Genomic DNA, 24564 nt, shown 5'->3' with positions numbered 1-24564 from the left:
GTTGTGTATATATTTGTGTATGTGTGTGATACAATGTATGGTTGTGTATATATTTGTGTATATGTGTGATACAGTGTATGGTTGTGTATATATTTGTGTATATGTGTAATACAGTGTATGGTTGTGTATGTATATGTGTGATACAATGTATGGTTGTGTATATATTTGTGTATATGTGTAATACAGTGTATGGTTGTGTATATATTTGTGTATGTGTGTGATACAGTGTATGGTTGTGTATATATTTGTGTATATGTGTGATACAATGTATGGTTGTGTATATATTTGTGTATGTGTGTAATACAGTGTATGGTTGTGTATATATTTGTGTATATGTGTGATACAATGTATGGTTGTGTATATGTGTGATACAGTGTATGGTTGTGTATATATTTGTGTATATGTGTGATACAATGTATGGTTGTGTATATATTTGTGTATATGTGTGATACAATGTATGGTTGTGTATATATTTGTGTATATGTGTAATACAGTGTATGGTTGTGTATATATTTGTGTATATGTGTGATACAGTGTATGGTTGTGTATATATTTGTGTATATGTGTAATACAGTGTATGGTTGTGTATATATTTGTGTATATGTGTGATACAATTTATTTGGTTGTGTATATATTTGTGTATGTGTGTGATACAATGTATGGTTGTGTATAAATTTGTGTATATGTGTGATACAGTGTATGGTTGTGTATATATTTGTGTATATGTGTAATACAGTGTATGGTTGTGTATGTATATGTGTGATACAATGTATGGTTGTGTATATATTTGTGTATATGTGTAATACAGTGTATGGTTGTGTATATATTTGTGTATGTGTGTGTGTGATACAGTGTATGGTTGTGTATATATTTGTGTATATGTGTGATACAATGTATGGTTGTGTATATATTTGTGTATATGTGTAATACAGTGTATGGTTGTGTATATATTTGTGTATATGTGTGATACAATGTATGGTTGTGTATATGTGTGATACAGTGTATGGTTGTGTATATATTTGTGTATATGTGTAATACAGTGCATGGTTGTGTATATATTTGTGTATGTGTGTAATACAGTGTATGGTTGTGTATATATTTGTGTATATGTGTGATACAATGTATGCTTGTGTATATGTGTGATACAGTGTATGGTTGTGTATATATTTGTGTATATGTGTGATACAATGTATGGTTGTGTATATATTTGTGTGATACAGTGTATGGTTGTGTATATATTTGTATATATATGTGTAATACAGTGTATGGTTGTGTATATATTTGTGTATATGTGTAATACAGTGTATGGTTGTGTATATATTTGTGTATATGTGTAATACAGTGTATGGTTGTGTATATATTTGTGTATGTGTGTGATACAATGTATGGTTGTGTATATATTTGTGTATATGTGTGATACAGTGTATGGTTGTGTATATATTTGTGTATATGTGTAATACAGTGTATGGTTGTGTATATATTTGTGTATGTGTGTGATACAGTGTATGGTTGTGTATATATTTGTGTATATGTGTGATACAATGTATGGTTGTGTATATATTTGTGTATATGTGTAATACAGTGTATGGTTGTGTATATATTTGTGTATATGTGTGATACAATGTATGGTTGTGTATATGTGTGATACAGTGTATGGTTGTGTATATATTTGTGTATATGTGTAATACAGTGTATGGTTGTGTATATATTTGTGTATGTGTGTAATACAGTGTATGGTTGTGTATATATTTGTGTATATGTGTGATACAATGTATGGTTGTGTATATGTGTGATACAGTGTATGGTTGTGTATATATTTGTGTATATGTGTGATACAATGTATGGTTGTGTATATATTTGTGTATATGTGTGATACAATGTATGGTTGTGTATATATTTGTGTATATGTGTAATACAGTGTATGGTTGTGTATATATTTGTGTATATGTGTGATACAGTGTATGGTTGTGTATATATTTGTGTATATGTGTAATACAGTGTATGGTTGTGTATATATTTGTGTATATGTGTGATACAATGTATGGTTGTGTATATATTTGTGTATGTGTGTGATACAATGTATGGTTGTGTATAAATTTGTGTATATGTGTGATACAGTGTATGGTTGTGTAGATATTTGTGTATATGTGTAATACAGTGTATGGTTGTGTATGTATATGTGTGATACAATGTATGGTTGTGTATATATTTGTGTATATGTGTAATACAGTGTATGGTTGTGTATATATTTGTGTATGTGTGTGATACAGTGTATGGTTGTGTATATATTTGTGTATATGTGTGATACAATGTATGGTTGTGTATATATTTGTGTATATGTGTAATACAGTGTATGGTTGTGTATATATTTGTGTATATGTGTGATACAATGTATGGTTGTGTATATGTGTGATACAGTGTATGGTTGTGTATATATTTGTGTATATGTGTAATACAGTGTATGGTTCTGTATATATTTGTGTATGTGTGTAATACAGTGTATGGTTGTGTATATATTTGTGTATATGTGTGATACAATGTATGCTTGTGTATATGTGTGATACAGTGTATGGTTGTGTATATATTTGTGTATATGTGTGATACAATGTATGGTTGTGTATATATTTGTGTATTTGTGTGATACAGTGTATGGTTGTGTATATATTTGTATATATATGTGTAATACAGTGTATGGTTGTGTATATATTTGTGTATATGTGTAATACAGTGTATGGTTGTGTATATATTTGTGTATATGTGTAATACAGTGTATGGTTGTGTATATATTTGTGTATGTGTGTGATACAATGTATGGTTGTGTATATATTTGTGTATATGTGTAATACAGTGTATGGTTGTGTATATATTTGTGTATATGTGTAATACAGTGTATGGTTGTGTATATATTTGTGTATGTGTGTGATACAGTGTATGGTTGTGTATATATTTGTGTATATGTGTGATACAATGTATGGTTGTGTATATATTTGTGTATATGTGTAATACAGTGTATGGTTGTGTATATATTTGTGTATATGTGTGATACAATGTATGGTTGTGTATATGTGTGATACAGTGTATGGTTGTGTATATATTTGTGTATATGTGTAATACAGTGTATGGTTGTGTATATATTTGTGTATGTGTGTAATACAGTGTATGGTTGTGTATATATTTGTGTATATGTGTGATACAATGTATGGTTGTGTATATGTGTGATACAGTGTATGGTTGTGTATATATTTGTGTATATGTGTGATACAATGTATGGTTGTGTATATATTTGTGTATATGTGTGATACAATGTATGGTTGTGTATATATTTGTGTATATGTGTAATACAGTGTATGGTTGTGTATATATTTGTGTATATGTGTGATACAGTGTATGGTTGTGTATATATTTGTGTATATGTGTAATACAGTGTATGGTTGTGTATATATTTGTGTATATGTGTGATACAATGTATGGTTGTGTATATATTTGTGTATGTGTGTGATACAATGTATGGTTGTGTATAAATTTGTGTATATGTGTGATACAGTGTATGGTTGTGTAGATATTTGTGTATATGTGTAATACAGTGTATGGTTGTGTATGTATATGTGTGATACAATGTATGGTTGTGTATATATTTGTGTATATGTGTAATACAGTGTATGGTTGTGTATATATTTGTGTATGTGTGTGATACAGTGTATGGTTGTGTATATATTTGTGTATATGTGTGATACAATGTATGGTTGTGTATATATTTGTGTATATGTGTAATACAGTGTATGGTTGTGTATATATTTGTGTATATGTGTGATACAATGTATGGTTGTGTATATGTGTGATACAGTGTATGGTTGTGTATATATTTGTGTATATGTGTAATACAGTGTATGGTTCTGTATATATTTGTGTATGTGTGTAATACAGTGTATGGTTGTGTATATATTTGTGTATATGTGTGATACAATGTATGCTTGTGTATATGTGTGATACAGTGTATGGTTGTGTATATATTTGTGTATATGTGTGATACAATGTATGGTTGTGTATATATTTGTGTATTTGTGTGATACAGTGTATGGTTGTGTATATATTTGTATATATATGTGTAATACAGTGTATGGTTGTGTATATATTTGTGTATATGTGTAATACAGTGTATGGTTGTGTATATATTTGTGTATGTGTGTGATACAATGTATGGTTGCGTATATATTTGTGTATATGTGTAATACAGTGTATGGTTGTGTATATATTTGTGTATATGTGTAATACAGTGTATGGTTGTGTATATATTTGTGTATGTGTGTGATACAGTGTATGGTTGTGTATATATTTGTGTATATGTGTGATACAATGTATGGTTGTGTATATATTTGTGTATATGTGTAATACAGTGTATGGTTGTGTATATATTTGTGTATATGTGTGATACAATGTATGGTTGTGTATATGTGTGATACAGTGTATGGTTGTGTATATATTTGTGTATATGTGTAATACAGTGTATGGTTGTGTATATATTTGTGTATATGTGTGATACAATGTATGGTTGTGTATATATTTGTGTATATGTGTAATACAGTGTATGGTTGTGTATATATTTGTGTATGTGTGTGATACAGTGTATGGTTGTGTATATATTTGTGTATATGTGTAATACAGTGTATGGTTGTGTATATATTTGTGTATGTGTGTAATACAATGTATGGTTGTGTATATATTTGTGTATATGTGTGATACAGTGTATGGTTGTGTATATATTTGTGTATATGTGTAATACAGTGTATGGTTGTGTATATATTTGTGTATGTGTGTGATACAGTGTATGGTTGTGTATATATTTGTGTATATGTGTGATACAATGTATGGTTGTGTATATATTTGTGTATATGTGTAATACAGTGTATGGTTGTGTATATATTTGTGTATATGTGTGATACAATGTATGGTTGTGTATATGTGTGATACAGTGTATGGTTGTGTATATATTTGTGTATATGTGTGATACAATGTATGGTTGTGTATATATTTGTGTATTTGTGTGATACAGTGTATGGTTGTGTATATATTTGTATATATATGTGTAATACAGTGTATGGTTGTGTATATATTTGTGTATATGTGTAATACAGTGTATGGTTGTGTATATATTTGTGTATATGTGTAATACAGTGTATGGTTGTGTATATATTTGTGTATGTGTGTGATACAATGTATGGTTGTGTATATATTTGTGTATATGTGTAATACAGTGTATGGTTGTGTATATATTTGTGTATATGTGTAATACAGTGTATGGTTGTGTATATATTTGTGTATGTGTGTGATACAGTGTATGGTTGTGTATATATTTGTGTATATGTGTGATACAATGTATGGTTGTGTATATATTTGTGTATATGTGTAATACAGTGTATGGTTGTGTATATATTTGTGTATATGTGTGATACAATGTATGGTTGTGTATATGTGTGATACAGTGTATGGTTGTGTATATATTTGTGTATATGTGTAATACAGTGTATCGTTGTGTATATATTTGTGTATATGTGTGATACAATGTATGGTTGTGTATATATTTGTGTATATGTGTAATACAGTGTATGGTTGTGTATATATTTGTGTATGTGTGTGATACAGTGTATGGTTGTGTATATATTTGTGTATATGTGTAATACAGTGTATGGTTGTGTATATATTTGTGTATGTGTGTAATACAATGTATGGTTGTGTATATATTTGTGTATATGTGTGATACAGTGTATGGTTGTGTATATATTTGTGTATATGTGTAATACAGTGTATGGTTGTGTATATATTTGTGTATGTGTGTGATACAGTGTATGGTTGTGTATATATTTGTGTATATGTGTGATACAATGTATGGTTGTGTATATATTTGTGTATATGTGTAATACAGTGTATGGTTGTGTATATATTTGTGTATATGTGTGATACAATGTATGGTTGTGTATATGTGTGATACAGTGCATGGTTGTGTATATATTTGTGTATATGTGTAATACAGTGTATGGTTGCGTATATATTTGTGTATGTGTGTAATACAGTGTATGGTTGTGTATATATTTGTGTATGTGTGTAATACAGTGTATGGTTGTGTATATATTTGTGTATATGTGTGATACAATGTATGGTTGTGTATATATTTGTGTATATGTGTGATACAATGTATGGTTGTGTATATATTTGTGTATGTGTGTAATACAGTGTATGGTTGTGTATATATTTGTGTATATGTGTGATACAATGTATGGTTGTGTATATATTTGTGTATATGTGTAATACAGTGTATGGTTGTGTATATATTTGTGTATATGTGTGATACAATGTATGGTTGTGTATATGTGTGATACAGTGTATGGTTGTGTATATATTTGTGTATATGTGTAATACAGTGTATGGTTGTGTATATATTTGTGTATATGTGTGATACAATGTATGGTTGTGTATATATTTGTGTATATGTGTGATACAATGTATGGTTGTGTATATATTTGTGTATACGGTTTTCTATGTGTGTGTATCTGTAGGTGTTTGTCTGTATAGGGTTCATCTCTCCGTGGCAGGCGCATTGCACTCTGGGACATTTTCACACTCATGACATCACTGCTCTCCAAATCTAATTGCTGAGATCATGGGCTGATCAGGACGCCGGTGTGGCAGGAGAGGGACGTGATATTCTCGGTATATAATGGATAGTCCTGGCGTAATAACGTATAATGTGACATATTACCTGGCGCTACATTGTTACTACACCGTATACCTGAGCGCACAGAAATCCCACTGATCCAGGTGACAATCCGGCGCCTGTGGATTACGGGGATTTTACAGTTTAGGTTTTATTGCGGACGCAGCGGATTTCGGCACGAGCTCATGAATGTGACTGCGACAACCAAACCTTCTCCACCTGCGCACCTGACCCCCCTCCCCCATAGGCCTGTGGTCATGGCGGTGCCTTATCCCTGTCTGCGGCCTTACACAATCCAGACTCCTCTCCTCGTGGAGACACATTCCAGGGTGACACACCTGTGTACCAGGTATAACACGCCCGGACTCCACCCACAGCTGCACCCACAACTGCCACGAAGGATCCCAGCCCCGAACTGAGGATGGAGGGATTTCCACAAACGTTGGTGAACTACAACTCCCAGCATGTCCTAGTAGATGCTCTGCGTTCCCCTTCTGATATAGACAACAGGCCCGTACAGCCTGTATGGCGCCGTCTACACACAGTACTCAGGCTGCCGCAAATGGCGCAGTAGCTGGTTTTCCCCGCAGTCCCGTCACGTCCTTCCCCAGAGGTCCCTACTGAGAAAGGAAACTACTCTGCATTGTAGCAAACTTTCAGCTGTGAGAAGTAGGTCAGTAAAGGCTTCCATTCACTGACAGCAAGCCGAGAAATAGTTAGTAAGTAATGTAGAACGTTTGTAGTACGTAAAACCCCTTTAGGATTCTGGCAGTGACTTGAAGGGCCTCGAGCAGCTCTGCGGCACGCGCGGCCCCGTCCTCAGAAAATAATCACATGACGAAGACGATGATACAATATGGAGGACGATGGGGAAGTGACCGCCGCCGTCTGCATGGAAGGCTATGAATAGTATCGTCACTTCTGCTGCCGGAATGTTCTTCATATAACGACTCCGCACTTCAAACGTTCGTCAACGATGGAGCAATTCCCCTTTAACTGCGTTCAGAGTTTCGGTCTCATTAAAGGGACAGTACATCCGCCGTCTGTCCGCTCTCCATTTACTGTGCAGGTGAATACAATCTATTGCTCCCTGTTATCAGTCATTATCAGCTGGCTGTAGTGTTCTTCAATGGGATGATCGACAGAAAGCGCCCTGCCCCCGCCTGATCACAACAAAATGTTCGAAGCTACAGGTGGGGTGGGGGGACATGAGAAGACGGCGTGGGATGAGGCTCATGGACATCATCTTCATATGACGCTGAGCAGCTGTGCAAATCCTCTGATCCTGTTAGCGCTCGAGCTGCGGATCCTCACACCTGCCCCCGCTGAGTCAGTGTCTGGAACATGTTTAGCTGCGGTGCATTGTGAGAGATGTAGTGTTTACACCCGACCCTGATGTAGAAGAACAATATCTGCTATAATGTAACACAGCCCAGTGCGAACGTAAGCAATAGCCTTCAAAACTGTGAATGCAGCTTTGGATGTGATTGGAGTAGAAGACTCAAGATCATTGATTAAAAAATTGCTCAGCATTTATAAGGAGAAACAAGTCAATCACTCGTCAAAATAAAGAAATGGCGCAATAATGCGTCCAAACACGGCACATGGCGGCGGCGGCCATATTCTGAGCCCGTGCCCCACCCACAACCCAGCAGCCAATCAGGCTAACTTCTGGTAAATCGATTTTGGCGATAACGTATCCCAGTAATGTCGTGGACATGAAGCGAGCGGCTGCGTTCTGGTGAATATTACTCCACCCACAATATGGCGTCCTCGCTGTGGCGCAGAACACGAGTGCAGGTGACGGTTTATTACATGTGCGGTAAGAGCCAATAAACCTCAATTACTAAGTGACACGTGGAGCCGCCGGTGACATTCTCCTCCTCGCGGAAGTTTCCATAGAACAATCATAGAACAATCACTATTTACACGGCTGTTCGGGCTATTGTTCTCTGTTATCAGGACTTACAGCGAGGACAACCATGACTTTTCTATCAGTTTTTTAGCGCACGACATCTTTTTACAGGTTACAACTAGTCAGGATGATTTACTGCTCTTGTACCGATCGAGAATTACATCATGTCTTGTACTCCAGTCACATCCAGAGCTGCATTGACTATTCTGTTGTCTGCCATTTACAACCCATCAGCACTGTGGTGAAGAATGCGCATCTAAGGCCGGATACATAAGCAGCGTAAAAATCCACAAAATAATCCGCAATTCAGATTTCGTTGCAGATTTTGGTACAATTATAGCCGAGGATTTCATTTCTTGCGTAGAAATAAATATATCCTGCCGCGTTTCCGTAACGGGTGGAGCGCGCTGTGGATTTTTTACGCTGTGATTGAGATCTGTTTAAACTCCATCCACTTACATTGTAGTGAACTTGTTGCAGGATTTCAGTGCACGAACCGCAACCGGAACTCTGCAGCGAATATGCGATGTGTGAACACAGACTAAGGTACTTTTATATAGTCAGACCTGGGCCGCGTACACGAGCTCCTGTCACGCGGAGCTATGGAAGGGGAGGAGCGCTCGTTACTCCGATCCCTCGTCCCTGTACATTATCATCATGTCGGCAGCGCGTGTCCGGTTTACACACCAAGATGAGCCGCCGACATCCAGAATATTTCAGGATTTAAAACGATACGACCGGCAGATGATCCGGCGTTTGCTTGTTGATCGGCTGATCGCTGATCTGTTTACACCGGCAATTATCGGGCATGGGCGTTCCATGAACTGATGATCTGCCCGATAATCGCCCCGTGTAAAATGTTCCCACGCAGGATACGCCGCGGATCTACCGCACAGAGCGCGTTACTGCTGAGCCCGCCGCTTCTACGCCGCACCCGGGAATCTTCAGACACTTTGACCTTTTTCACATTTTCTTATATTGATTCTTGTGCTAAAATAAAAAGAAATCTCCAGTTTCCCCCTCGTTCTGTCCTCATCCCCCATAACGACAACGTGACGACAGAAAGTTTCTTCTTTGCTAATTTATTGATAAGGAAAATCTAGAATCTGATATTTATGAGTCTTCAGCCCGTCACTCAGCATCCGGTGAAGCCCCTCTGGCGGTGATAACGGCCTCTGGTCTTCTTGGGTTTGATGATCGGTTTACACTCTTGGATTTGGGGATTTTCAGCCGTTCTTCTCTGCAGATCATCTCAGCTCCGTCAGGTCGGATGGTTACGTCGGTGGACGGACATTGTCAGGTCTCTCCAGAGATGTTCCATTGGGTACAAGTCAGGGGTCTGGCCAGGCCACTCAAGGACATTCACAGAGTTGTCGTCCCGCCTCTCCTGTGCTGTCCCCCGCCTCTCCTGTGCTGTCCCCCGCCTCTTCTGTGCGGTCCCCCCGCCTCTCCTGTGCGGTCCCTCCTCCTCTGCTGTGCTGTCCCCCCGCCAATCCTGTGCTGTCCCCCTGCCTCTCCTGTATTGTCCCTCCGCCTTTCCTGTGCGGTCCCCTCGCCTCTCCTGTATTGTCCCCCCGCCTCTTCTGTGCTGTCCCCCCGCCTCTCCTGTGCTGTTCACCCGCCTCTCCTGTATTGTCCCTCCGCCTCTTCTGTGCTGTCCCCCCGCCTCTCCTGTGCTGTTCCCCCGCCTCTCCTGTATTGTCCCTCCGCCTCTCCTGTGCTGTCCCCCCGCCTCTCTTGTGTGCTTAGGGTCATTGTCTAGTTGAACCTTCGGCCCAGTCTGAGGTCCAGAGCACTCCGGATCAGGTTTTCATTAAGAAGATCTCTGGACTTTGCTCCATTCATCTTTCCCTTAACCCCGACCAGTCTCCCTGTCCCAGCCGCTGAATATCAACCCCCCCCCCCCAGCATGACGCTGCCACCACCACCTCCATGCTTCACTGTGGGGATGGTATTGGGCAGGTGATGGGCAGTGACTGGTTTCCTCCAGACATGACGCTTAGAATTGAGGCCAGAAAGTTCAATCTTGGTTTCCTCAGACCCCAGAATCCTGTTTCTCACGGTCTGAGGTCCTTTAGGGGCTTTTTTTTTTATCCTCCGGGCGGCTTTCATGTGTGTATTACTGAGAAGAAGCTTTTCCCTGGCCGCTCTGCCATAAAGCCCAGATTGGTGGAGTGCTGCAGTGATGGTCGACCTTCTGGAAGTTTCTCCCACACAGGATCTTTGGGGCTCAGCCAAAGTGACCATTGGGTTCTTGGTCACCTCTCTTACCAAAGCCCTTCTCCCCCGATTACTTAGTTTGGTGGGGTGGCTCTAGGAATAGTCCTGGTTCTTCCAAACCTATTCCATGTAAGAATTATGGAGGCCTCTGTGCTCCTGGGAACTTTCAGTGCCGCAGACATATTTTTGTCCCCTTCTCCAGATCCGTCCCTCCACAATCCTGTCTCTGAGCTCTACAGGCAGCTCTTTCCTCCTCATGACTTGGTTTTTGCTCTGATATACATTGTCAGCTGTGACCTTATATAGACAGGGGCGTGTCTTTCCAAATCATGTCCAATCAGTGAATTTACCTCAGGTGGATCCAATCAAGGTGTAGAAACATTTGACAGATCTAGAGAAACGGGAGACCCCGGAGCTAAATGTCAAGTGTCCCAGCAAAGGGTCCGAATACTTCTGTCCATTCCAAATTAGAGTTTTTCATATTTAGAAAAATTTGCAAAAATTTCTAAAATTCTGTCTTCACTTTGTCATTACGGGGCACCGAGGGCAGAACGAGGGGGGAAAACTGGATTTTTTAAAAATTTAGCACAAGGTTCAACATAAGAAATTTTAAAAGAAGTGAAAGGGTGTGAAGACTTTCTGAATGCTCCGTAGCTGCGGATTTAGCGTTAAACATTAATTATAGCTCAGTATACGGCACGGGCACCTAAATATTACCAGCGGTTTTTACTGCGTCTACGCTACGTAAATGCTCTAAAAACCGTAACCAAACAAATCTGTTGCAGAATTTCTGCTCCTCATTGAAGTCTTTCAGCCAAATACGCGGCGCCTCCGCACAGAACACGCGGCGCCTCCGCACAGAACACGCGGCGCCTCCGCACAGAACACGTGGCGCCTCCGCACAGAACACGTGGCGCCTCCGCACAGAACACGCGTCGTCTCCCCACAGAACACGCTGCGTTTCCGCACAAAATCTGCGGCAGTAATTGGCGTGGTGCAGAATTAAAAGTCGCAGCGCCGAACATTTTCCACGCGACTCTTCTGCCTTTTTTCCGCAGCGTGGGCAGATTTTCTAAATATTATTCACTTTGCTGCTTTGTAAATGCTGTGGAATCTCCTGCATAGAATTCTATTACGGAAATTCTGCAGCGTTTACGCTACGTGGGAGAAGCCGAGTGCCAATATCGCACTGCACTCCGGAGAATTGCATTGTGTGGCTGTTGCCTCATCTCCCACAATGCAATACAGCAGGGTATGTTCTATACAGAGACGGCACCAACAAAGAATCGGAGGTTCTTTAGCTCGAGAGCTAACAGGCAACTAGCCGAATTTTAAATGCAGCTCTAGATGTGACTGGAGTATAAGACCTGATGTTCACAGGGGACGCTCCTTACAGACATTGACATCTCCTTTGAAGACACAAGAAATAGTTCACACAACTCCTCACTGACACCTCCTGCGCTCCTGCTCAGCCCCAACACGAAAACGTCTGCAGCCAATGGGTGCAATCTATAGTTCTCTGTTATCAGACATGTCAGGCTGGGGGGAGGATGACTGTAGGACAGGTGAATACAATCTATTGTTCTCTGTTATCAGACATGTCAGGCTGGGGGGAGGATGACTGTAGGACAGGTGAATACAATCTATTGTTCTCTGTTATCAGACATGTCATGCTGGGAGAGGATGACTGTAGGACAGGTGAATACAATCTATTGTTCTCTGTTATCAGACATGTCAGGCTGGGGAGGATGACTGTAGGACAGGTGAATACAATCTATTGTTCTCGGTTATCAGACTTGTCAGGCTGGGGGAGGATGACTGTAGGACAGGTGAATACAATCTATTGTTCTCTGTTATCAGACATGTCAGGCTGGGGAGGATGACTGTAGGACAGGTGAATACAATCTATTGTTCTCTGATATCAGACATGTCAAGCTGGGGAGGATGACTGTAGGACAGGTGAATACAATCTATTGTTCTCTGTTATCAGACATGTAAGGCTGGGAGAGGATGACTGTAGGACAGGTGAATACAATCTATTGTTCTCTGTTATCAGACATGTCAGGCTGGGGGAGGATGACTGTAGGACAGGTGAATACAATCTATTGTTCTCTGATATCAGACATGTCAGGGTGGGGAGGATGACTGTAGGACAGGTGAATACAATCTATTGTTCTCTGATATCAGACATGTGAGGCTGGGAGAGGATGACTGTAGGACAGGTGAATACAATCTATTGTTCTCTGATATCAGATATGTCAGGCTGGGGAGGATGACTGTAGGACAGGTGAATACAATCTATTGTTCTCTGTTATCAGACGTGTCAGGCTGGGGGAGGATGACTGTAGGACAGGTGAATACAATCTATTGTTCTCTGTTATCAGGCATGTCAGGCTGGCGGAGGATGACTGTAGGACAGGTGAATACAATCTATTGTTCTCTGTTATCAGACATGTCAGGCTGGGAGAGGATGACTGTAGGACAGGTGAATACAATCTATTGTTCTCTGTTATCAGACATGTCAGGCTGGGGGGAGGATGACTGTAGGACAGGAGAATACAATCTATTGTTCTCTGTTATCAGACATGTCAGGCTGGGGGAGGATGACTGTAGGACAGGTGAATACAATCTATTGTTTTCTGTTATCAGACATGTCAGGCTGGGGGAGGATGACTGTAGGACAGGTGAATACAATCTATTGTTCTCTGTTATCAGGCATGTCAGGCTGGCGGAGGATGACTGTAGGACAGGTGAATACAATCTATTGTTCTCTGTTATCAGACATGTCAGGCTGGGAGAGGATGACTGTAGGACAGGTGAATACAATCTATTGTTCTCTGTTATCAGACATGTCAGGCTGGGGGGAGGATGACTGTAGGACAGGAGAATACAATCTATTGTTCTCTGTTATCAGACATGTCAGGCTGGGGGAGGATGACTGTAGGACAGGTGAATACAATCTATTGTTCTCTGTTATCAGACATGTCCGGCTGGGGGAGGCTGTAACTGTAGGACAGGTGAATACAATCTATTGTTCTCTGTTATCAGACATGTCAGGCTGGGGGGAGGATGACTGTAGGACAGGTGAATATAATCTATTGTTCTCCGTTATCAGACATGTCAGGCTGGGAGAGGATGACTGTAGGACAGGTGAATACAATCCATTGTTCTCTGTTATCAGACATGGCAGGCTGGGGAGGATGACTGTAGGACAGGTGAATACAATCTATTGTTCTCTGTTGTCAGGCTGGGGGAGGATGGCTGTAGGACAGGTGAATACAATCTATTGTTCTCTGTTATCAGACATGTCAGGCTGGGAGAGGATGACTGTAGGACAGGTGAATACAATCTATTGTTCTCGGTTATCAGACTTGTCAGGCTGGGGGAGGAGGATGACTGGAGGACAGGTGAATACAATCTATTGTTCTCTGTTATAAGACATGTCAGGCTGGAGGGAGGATGACTGTAGGACAGGTGAATACAATCTATTGTTCTCTGTTATAAGACATGCCAGGCTGGGGGAGGATGACTGTAGGACAGGTGACTACAACCTATTGATCTCTGTTATCAGACATGTCAGGCTGGGGGAGGATGACTGTAGGACAGGTGACTACAATCTATTGTTCTCTGTTATCAGACATGTCAGGCTGGAGGAGGATGACTGTAGGACAGGTGAATACAATCTATTGTTCTCTGTTATCAGACATGTCAGGCTGGGGGAGGATGACTGTAGGACAGGTGCATACAATCTATTGTTCTCTGTTATCAGACATGTCAGGCTGGAGGATGACTGTAGGACAGGTGACTACAATCTATTGTTCTCTGTTATCAGACATGTCAGGCTGAGGGAGGGTGACTGTAGGACAGGTGAATACAATCTATTGTTCTCTGTTATCAGACATGTCAGGCTGGGGGAGGATGGCTGTAGGACAGGTGAATACAATCTATTGTTCTCTGTTATCAGACATGTCAGGCTGGGGGAGGATGACTGTAGGACAGGTGCATACAATCTATTGTTCTCTGTTATCAGACATGTCAGGCTGGAGGATGACTGTAGGACAGGTGACTACAATCTATTGTTCTCTGTTATCAGACATGTCAGGCTGAGGGAGGGTGACTGTAGGACAGGTGAATACAATCTATTGTTCTCTGTTATCAGACATGTCAGGCTGGGGGAGGATGACTGTAGGACAGGTGATTACAATCTATTGTTCTCTGTTGTCAGGCTGGGGGAGGATGGCTGTAGGACAGGTGAATAAAATCTATTGTTCTCTGTTATCAGACATGTCAGGCTGGGGGAGGAGGATGACTGTAGGACAGGTGAATACAATCTATTGTTCTCTGTTATCAGACATGTCAGGCTGGGGAGAGGATGACTGTAGGACAGGTGAATACAATCTATTGTTCTCTGTTATCAGACATGTCAGGCTGGAGGAGGATGACTGTAGGACAGGTGAATACAATCTATTGTTCTCAGTTATCAGACATGTCAGGCTGGAGGAGGATGACTATAGGACAGGTGAATACAATCTATTGTTCTCAGTTATCAGACATGTCAGGCTGGGGGGAGGATGACTTTAGGACAGTTGAATACAATCTATTGTTCTCTGTTATCAGACATGGCAGGCTGGGGAGGATGACTGTAGGACAGGTGAATATAATCTATTGTTCTCTGTTATCAGACATGTCAGGCTGGGGGAAGGTGACTGTAGGACAGGTGAATATAATCTATTGTTCTCGGTTATCAGACATGTCAGGCTGGGGGAAGTTGACCAGGACAGGTGAATACAATCTATTGTTCTCTGTTATCAGACATGTCAGGCTGCATAGCGTCTAACCGTAGAGTTCTTCATTGGGATGAGTGGCAGGAAGTGCAGACACCTCCCTTTGGTCTCACATCTCCAGTGCTTCCTCTTATAACGCTTCCGCACTATTATAAGCTCTGGACTGTGCGGGTTACTGGCTCTTTAACATATCAGACATTAGTTTATTTTGTACTGGCAGTCACATGGCACTGGTGCCCATCGATGGTGCTGTACCCTCTGTGTTTTGCTGTCTTTGGCTTGGCACATATATAATATGTTATGAAGACACGCACCGCCCCGCTGATCACGACTGACCAATCACTGAGCCTGCCCGTTCCTTGGTGCCATATTGTAACCAAGACTCATCAACAAACCTGTGCCACTTTCCATGAGCTGCCAGTCACCCCCTGACACACCTAACGTTGCATTGTACCCGGCTGCCCAGCAGGAATAGTCCTGGCAGTCCCATCTTACCGGCCTCTCGTCCCGGGACTGGCACTTGTCATGTAATACTCGTGGTTGGCGCAGACACTCACCTTCAGTGCGCACTTCTGCCCGCTGTCTCTGCGGTAACACTCCAGCACTTTGCCATTGATGCCCAGGCCGAGCACCTGTTTGGACACTTTGTAGTCATCGGTGATGGCGTGTCGCTTTATCTCATATTTAGCGGTCGGTGCCGGGCTCGGGGTGCGGTCATTGCCCGTTTCCTGCACGTTGGCATTTTCCTCCATGGTGCCCGCTCAAGACTCCCCAGCAAGCAGCAACCTCATGGCGACAGCTCGGTGCTAAAGTCCTGGTGACTGTGACTCCCACAGCAAATCTGCTCTTCCACTAGGGAGGGGGGAGCAGAGGAGGAGACTGCGAGAAGGGGGGGGGGGGGGGAGACAGCGCAGGGGGGGAGGGGGAGGAGCCGGCGGACGATTAACCACTTCACTGCTGCTGTGGAGGATACACTCACATTGCAAGGAAACGTGAATACTTGCAGCAGAATACGGGGTCCCCTCACGATGAACCCCAATGATCGCACGGATATAGATCACACACTCATAGGAGCGCGGGTCTAGTGTCGCTTTAAATATATCATCTCTGTCTGTTCACGGATATGGGGGCAGGGGATGTATCACTTGGCAGATACGCCATTCAGAAGTCCAGGGAAGCTGGAGGACAACCTCTGTTGCTACCATCCAGCTTGGCGCCCCCTAGAGATGAGGCAGATATGTACACCAGATAAACTGTTCTGCAACATTGTAACAAATGAGAAAGTCCCAGATGTCACTGGAGGTTCTGATTGTTCCACAATGTCGTTACGAGGTTTCTGCTTCTCGGGGGGGGGGGGGGGGGAAACATGCACTTTGGAGCCAAGCGGTGAACCCCCGGGATCTGAACGTATCATGGGCCGCGCACACGGAGGTCGCTCATCAGTTTCTCCGTATATAAGGTCTGAGATCTCTGTGTATTATAATCTATAACGCTGAGGGGCGGTATACGGGAACGCAGGTGATGTTGCGTTTTGCTGCCTCAAATTTCGTCGTCTCCGCTGCGTTTGGCAGCAGTCCGGTCAGTGACCGCGGATTTGACCTTGTCGCTATGGGCGGAGTTTCCACCATACAATTCTGCACTGACCGGAGACGCAATCAATCCTGTTCTAACATCAGTCACAGTCTGACACTGGGGGGCGCTCATTACGGTGCCGACAACGAGTCCTGATCACACACGGCGTCCACCATAAGACCGCCCGTCCAACAACGCAAATTTTCAACATGTCAGAAGAATTTCAATTACGATGGCAGCGATTATCGACCTGTGATAACTTTAAAGGGGAACTAAACTTTTAAAAAACTTTTGACAGGTCATAGTGACATCAGAAGTTTTGATAGGTGGGGGTCCGAGCACTGAGACCCCCACCGATCGCTAAAAACGAAACAGAAGAAGCGCTTGTTTCTGACCGCCTCTCCTTGATGCTGATAGACTTTCTAATGAGCCCGTACACCGCTCCGAGGAAAGCGGTGGGGGTCTCAGTGCTCGGACCCCACCGATGAAAACTTCTGACATGTCACTAAGACATGTCAAAAGTTTTTTAAAAGTTTAGTTCCCCGTAAGGGAATGTTCACACGCAAACGCAAAATACGGCTGAAATTACGGAGCTGTTCTCAGGCGAAAACAGCTCCTGAATTTCAGACGTTTTTGCTCGTACTCGCGTTTTTAACGGCATCAATTACAGAAGAAATGTCCTGCACTTCTTTGTCGTGGGCGTAATTTTACGCGCCGTCTTTTGACAGCGACGCATAAAATTACACTTCGTCGGAACAGAACATCGTATTTCCCATTGCAAGCAGCGGGCAGATGTTTGCAGACGTAATGGAGCCGTCATTTCAGACGTAACTCGAGGCGTAAAACGCCTCCAATACGTCTCAAAATAGGTCGTGTGAACATACCCTTAGGGTATGTTCACACAGGTTATTTTCAGCCGTTTTTCGGGCCGTAAACGTCCCGAAAAATGGCTGTAAAATCGGAAGCAGAACGCCTCCAAACATCTGCACATTAATTTCAATGGGAAATACGGTGTTCTGTTCCGACGAAGCGTATTTTAAGCTACGCCTCATATGGACAGCGCATTTCCTATTGAAATCAATGAGATGTTCGCTGGCGTATTCCGGAGCGTAATGTGCCTGAAAATAAGCCGTGTGAAGAGGCCCTCAGTCGTTCACCCACAACCATTATAACGTGAGTATGGAAGTTATCAAAAAGTGCGCAACAGTTTGGAGCGTAAACCTGGCCTAAGTCTCCCTGCGCCGTCCTCTCGCTCTATCGCGACTTGTGATATAATAATACATGTGACTTTAATATAAACCTACGAGGGAAATATCGCATCTAATCTGTGATTACTGCAAAAAAAACAAACAAACACGTTGCTGAATTCTTTGCAATCGCGGTCACATTAATCGCATAGATTGTACTACTAACTGGATTGCATTTAATTGTATAAAATCAGATTGTACGGGATTGTATGGCATCAGATTGTACGGGATTGTATGGCATCAGATTGTACGGGATTGTATGGCATCAGATTGTACGGGATTGTATGGCATCAGATTGTACGGGATTGTATGGCATCAGATTGTACGGGATTGTATGGCATCAGATTGTACGGGATTGTATGGCATCAGATTGTACAGGATTGTATAAAATAAGATTGTACGGGATTGTATGGCATCAGATTGTACGGGATTGTATGGCATCAGATTGTACGGGATTGTATGGCATCAGATTGTACGGGATTGTATGGCATCAGATTGTACGGGATTGTATGGCATCAGATTGTACGGGATTGTATGGCATCAGATTGTACGGGATTGTATGGCATCAGATTGTACGGGATTGTATGGCATCAGATTGGATTTGGGGATAAAACTTCATGTAAATTATTTGTATCTAATGAAAGTGAAAAGGAAATTCAGTTCTATGGTCTTCTATAATTCTGGTCGCAGCATCTGACTGCGGGGGGCTCATTCCTGTCTGTCGCACCCTATGATGATGTCAGTTCAGGAGAAATGTGGGGTCCGGGTCCTGCAGTCACGATAAAATCATGGAGTCTTTACCCAGCCCATAAGTGTGACAATGGCGCCCCCTGGTGTCCACAAACAGAATATACTGCAGAATAATGGAGCGCGGACACCGAGCAGGGAGAATATTATGTAATGGAATTAGAAATGAAGAACGGCCAAATACTACGCACTAGAGGTCTGTGAGCGCGGACCGTCACCGCATACAATACAACCAGATCCGCTGCTTACAAAGTGACTCAATCATTACTAAAAGTATTAATAGACAAACCGGACAAACAACGCGCGACTATAGTCCGACATCATCTCACCCTGACAAAGGCCAAGCCAACCGCTGACCAGAGATCTCAGAGATGATGGGGGTACATGTCCAGAGATGATGGGGGTACATGTCCAGAGATGATGGGGGTACATGTCCAGAAATGATGGGGGTAAATGTCCAGAGATGATGGGGGTAAATGTCCAGAGATGATGGGGGTACATGTCCAGAGATGATGGGGGTACATGTCCAGAGATGATGGGGGTAAATGTCCAGAGATGATGGGGGTACATGTCCAGAGATGATGGGGGTAAATGTCCAGAGATGATGGGGGTACATGTCCAGAGATGATGGGGGTAAATGTCCAGAAATGATGGGGGTAAATGTCCAGAGATGATGGGGGTAAATGTCCAGAGATGATGGGGGTAAATGTCCAGAGATGATGGGGGTACATGTCCAGAGATGATGGGGGTAAATGTCCAGAGATGATGGGGGTAAATGTCCAGAAATGATGGGGGTAAATGTCCAGAGATGATGGGGGTAAATGTCCAGAGATGATGGGGGTACATGTCCAGAGATGATGGGGGTAAATGTCCAGAGATGATGGGGGTAAATGTCCAGAAATGATGGGGGTAAATGTCCAGAGATGCTGGGGGTAAATGTCCAGAAATGATGGGGGTAAATGTCCAGAGATGATGGGGGTAAATGTCCAGAGATGATGGGGGTACATGTCCAGAGATGATGGGGGTAAATGTCCAGAGATGATGGGGGTAAATGTCCAGAAATGATGGGGGTAAATGTCCAGAGATGATGGGGGTAAATGTCCAGAGATGATGGGGGTACATGTCCAGAGATGATGGGGGTAAATGTCCAGAGATGATGGGGGTAAATGTCCAGAAATGATGGGGGTACATGTCCAGAGATGATGGGGGTAAATGTCCAGAGATGATGGGGGTAAATGTCCAGAAATGATGGGGGTACATGTCCAGAGATGATGGGGTACATGTCCAGAAATGATGGGGGTAAATGTCCAGAGATGATGGGGGTAAATGTCCAGAGATGATGGGGGTACATGTCCAGAGATGATGGGGGTAAATGTCCAGAGATGATGGGGGTAAATGTCCAGAGATGATGGGGGTACATGTCTACTCCGTGACCACCGCCTCAATAATTGCAGCCAACAACAATCACGATATAATCAGTAGGAGAATGTGAGGTGTTACCAGACGTGTCGGAGGATTCACTGAGATAAATGATGGAAGACGCTTCACCCCACAAGGTCCGGAACAAAGAGACAGTAACAACGATCCCACAAGTCACCTGCAGCGGAGAGGACGACCAGCCAGGTATTCCCAAATCCAAAACGTTTTCTTCAATAACGGTGACCTTTTTTTGTCTAAAATGTGGAAATCACAAAAATATTTTCCATTTCGCAATTTTAGATTTATGCAAATGAGCTTTTCAATGGACAACTGGGCGTGTTTTCTCGTTTTACCAACTGGGCGTGTCTTGTGTTTTTACCAACTGGGCGTTGTGAATAGAAGTGTATGACGCTGACAAATCAGCGTCATACACTTCTCATCGTTCCCACCCAGCTTCTTTCACTGCAGACACACAGCGTGACGTCACCCACAGGTCCTTCAACCTTGGCGTCGGACAGAGAAGATACATCGGCTCCAGCCGTCCGAGAGGGTAATATGCTCGTCTCTAGGGAGTTTGCTATGCTTACCTGCACACGGTGATGCTGCTGTAGATTCAACTGTACCCTCTGACGCCTGGAGCCGATGTATCTTCTCTGTCCGACGACAAGGTTGAAGGACCTGTGGGTGACGTCACGCTGTGTGTCTGCAGTGAAAGAAGCTGGGTGGGAACGATGAGAAGTGCATGACGCTGATTGGTCAGCGTCATACACTTCTATTCATCACGCCCAGTTGGTAAAACGAGTAAACACGCCCAGTTGTCCATTGAAAAGCTCATTTGCATAAATATAAAATTGCTCATAACTTGGGCAAAGATGATCGTTTAAAAAAAAACAAAAACTTTACTGTTCTCTACATTGCAGCGCCGATCACATTCAATAGGAGATAGGGATTTGATAATCTAGTGACAGAGCCTCTTTAAGATCTCTGTCTACTGTAAGTGAATAGAACATCCTGTTACTAGCTTCAGAGGCTGAAAATGTGTGTAGACTTAGGGCCTGTTCACATCACGTTTTTACTTCTGTTGGAAGTTTATCTTCGACGGATTGCACCAACGTATCCAACTTTATGGATACAGCGAGATAAATCGCCAAAACTTCCCGGGCACAGCGCTACTTTAAACGATGAGGGGGGGCCCTGATGTCCCTGATGTCATCATCTATGTAGACAGTGATGTCAGGAACTTTCAACTATGGAGTCCCCGGCCGGAGAATCAAAAGCGCTCTGGAACTCCTATGTTGGGAGAACCCCTCACATCACTGTCCTAATATAGCTAGTGACGATAATGGGGACACCCCCCAATGTATACGTTTATTGTATAGCCAAACAGTTGCCTCCGTCACACACAGGCCATCAGGTTAATAACCGTATACCACGCGCTATACATGTTTTTGTGGGATCCCTCCGGATAGAATACTACTACGTTATTCCATCCTCCAAAGGTATACCAGCCCGACGGAGGCCAAAAGGACACTTTTTTGGACTCCGTCGGGCTAATGGAGCCCCATGGACACGTTTAGGGTGTATGTAGAGACACACGCTAAACATGGGCCAAAACATGATGTGAACAGGCCCTCAGTCCTACAATTATACAACAGTTCGCTACAATGTATCAGAGCAGGCAAAATGTATCAGTCTGGAGTACAAGCTGTTTACCTGGCAGAGGATTGTCTACAATGGATACAATTGTAACAAACCCTCAGCTTTGAGAAGTATTAGGTATAAAGGTCCTTTTACACGGGGTGATTATCGGGCAGATCATTAGTTCGTATAACGCTCGTTGCCGATAATTGTCTTGTGTAAACAGGGGAACGATCAGCAGATGAACGAGCAAACGCCGGATCATCTGCCGGTCGTATCGTTTTAAAAAAGTGAAATATTCTGGTTGTCGGCGGCTCATCTTGGTGTGTAAACCGGAGACGCGCTGCCGACATGGTGATAACATATGGAGACGAGGGATCGGAGTAACGAGCGCTCCTCCCCGTCCATAGCTCCACGTGACAGGAGTGAACCAGCGCCGATCAACCAGCTGTCTCTTTGATTGGCGCTCGCTGCACCGGTTGAGTGACGGCCGGTGTAAAAGGCTCTTTAGGTATTTTCAGCCTCTAGACGTAAAGCAATAAATATTATAATTCACTGATAGCAAACAGAGATCTTGAAAACAATAAGGAATTGAAACACGAAGTCTATTAGAGAATTCAGATGACGACTTCATGGTTTTTATTTCTGCATCCTCAATCCCTCCTGCGCTGATTCTATTATGAGGAAAACTGGGTCACCGGCAACTTGTGGGATGATGAATATTCTGCAATATCAGATCAAGTAAAAAGCCGAAAATATAAAAATATAAACATCAAAAAATGATCAGCGGGTCTGTAGGGTCCAGCAGTGACAGCCGCAACCTATGTAATCAGATGCCCGCTGCTCCCTCCACCTTACCCTGAGAGCCCCCTATAGTGACCTCACCCTCCCCGGACCCCGAGAAGTCTCATTGTACCGATCCACTGTGTGGTGTCTGGTGCAGGTCTGAGGGGGAGGAGCATGACACAGGCATGCTCCGCCCCCGGACGTCACACAGTAATTGCTCGGAGTGATTCCCTGTAGATCTGAGCGTCTCACTGTCCTGATACCAGGAATATTCTGCATGTAACAATCCGATCACAGACTGAGGGTGTTCATGAATGAAGGTTGGCAGGGACTTCTGGGACTTGTAGTTCAACAGCAGCTGATGTGCCGCAGGAGTCACTTACATGTGACCTTCCCTGCAAGTCTGTATATGAATAACCTATGATGTGTGGAAGGACATGTTGGGACTTGTAGTTACAGGCTAGTCGGACAATCCTACCAATGGCCCCCTCTGAATTGATATATTTCGGTGCACTGCAGGCAGGGGTGCTCATAAAAGAGGCCCCCTCCCCCTGCCATTCTCCACTGTATCCGCGTCCAATGGCCAGTTGAATATTATGTTCGCCCTCCGTCCCTGAACAGCGTCGCAGCGCTCAGATCAGACGTCCCCCCCCACACTGACAAGGAAACGGGGCGAGCGCAGAGGAAGTTTTACTGTTTTGGGGTTCACTTACGGTGCACTATTAGGCCCTGTTCACACTGAGTTTTTTTGCAGGCAGAAAAAATATGCCTTGAAATTCCTTCAGGAAATTTGAGGCAGATTTGGACCTACCTGCACTTTTTTACCGCGGTTATTCGCTTACGGCCATTGAACGCCGTGGGCAAAAAACGATGCGAAAAACACTTTTTCTGCCTCCCATTGATTTTAGTGGGAGTTCAGAGGCGGAACCGGGGGGAAAAAAAGAGAATGGCGCTTTTTTTTCCGCCTTCGCATCTCATTGAAATCTAGGAGAGGAGGTTTCATACGTTTTTGGCGCTGATTCCGACGCTGTGTGAACTGGGCCTTACCGTTTGCCACAGTACTATATGGTTTTTTTCAGTTTCTCCTTTCGCTCCTCCAGCCTGTTAGTTATTCACAATATCGATACGGATTTCTTTTCTACAAGTCGCGCTCCTGCGTCTTCTCCACTCAGACTATAAATGGCTGCCCTGGACCCTACACCCCCGTCATAACCTTCTTGAACCTGTTAGCAGGCAGTACCTCAATCTCAGGAACTCCTTTTCTTGTCGTCAACCATGTAACACTTCACCGCAGTCCCGATTTGCATAACCATGACAACAAATATGGCGCTAACCGGATATCTCAGCCGCTGCTGCAGACATGATAGCACTTTTTTTTTTTTTTTTAGTATGACAATAATGCTGCTCAGGTCTATGATATAAAACCCCATGAATTTAGCATCGCCGGGGTTTATCCCGATGTCGCTCAGTTACCAGGGTCGGGGCTCATTTAGGGCCTGTTCACATCACCGTTCGCTTTCCCTTCCA

At 43.0% G+C, this 24564-nt stretch overlaps 1 protein-coding gene across 1 annotated transcript in view; it reads right to left on the bottom strand.

Annotated features, from left to right (window-relative positions):
- Positions 1–16478, bottom strand: part of MAPKAPK3 (MAPK activated protein kinase 3) — a 35203-nt gene extending 18725 nt beyond the window's left edge. The window contains exon 1 of the mRNA XM_075831933.1: positions 16186–16478. Within this exon, the coding sequence (XP_075688048.1) occupies positions 16186–16380 (195 nt within the window). The 5' untranslated portion in view covers positions 16381–16478. The remainder of the gene's footprint in view (positions 1–16185) is intronic.
- Positions 16479–24564: the final 8086 nt, after the last annotated feature.

The sequence above is a fragment of the Rhinoderma darwinii genome, chromosome 7 (assembly GCF_050947455.1).
Source record: "Rhinoderma darwinii isolate aRhiDar2 chromosome 7, aRhiDar2.hap1, whole genome shotgun sequence".
NCBI lineage: Eukaryota > Metazoa > Chordata > Amphibia > Anura > Rhinodermatidae > Rhinoderma > Rhinoderma darwinii.
The sequence above is the reverse complement of the archived record's forward strand: the minus strand, read 5'-3'. Positions and strand labels throughout refer to the sequence as shown.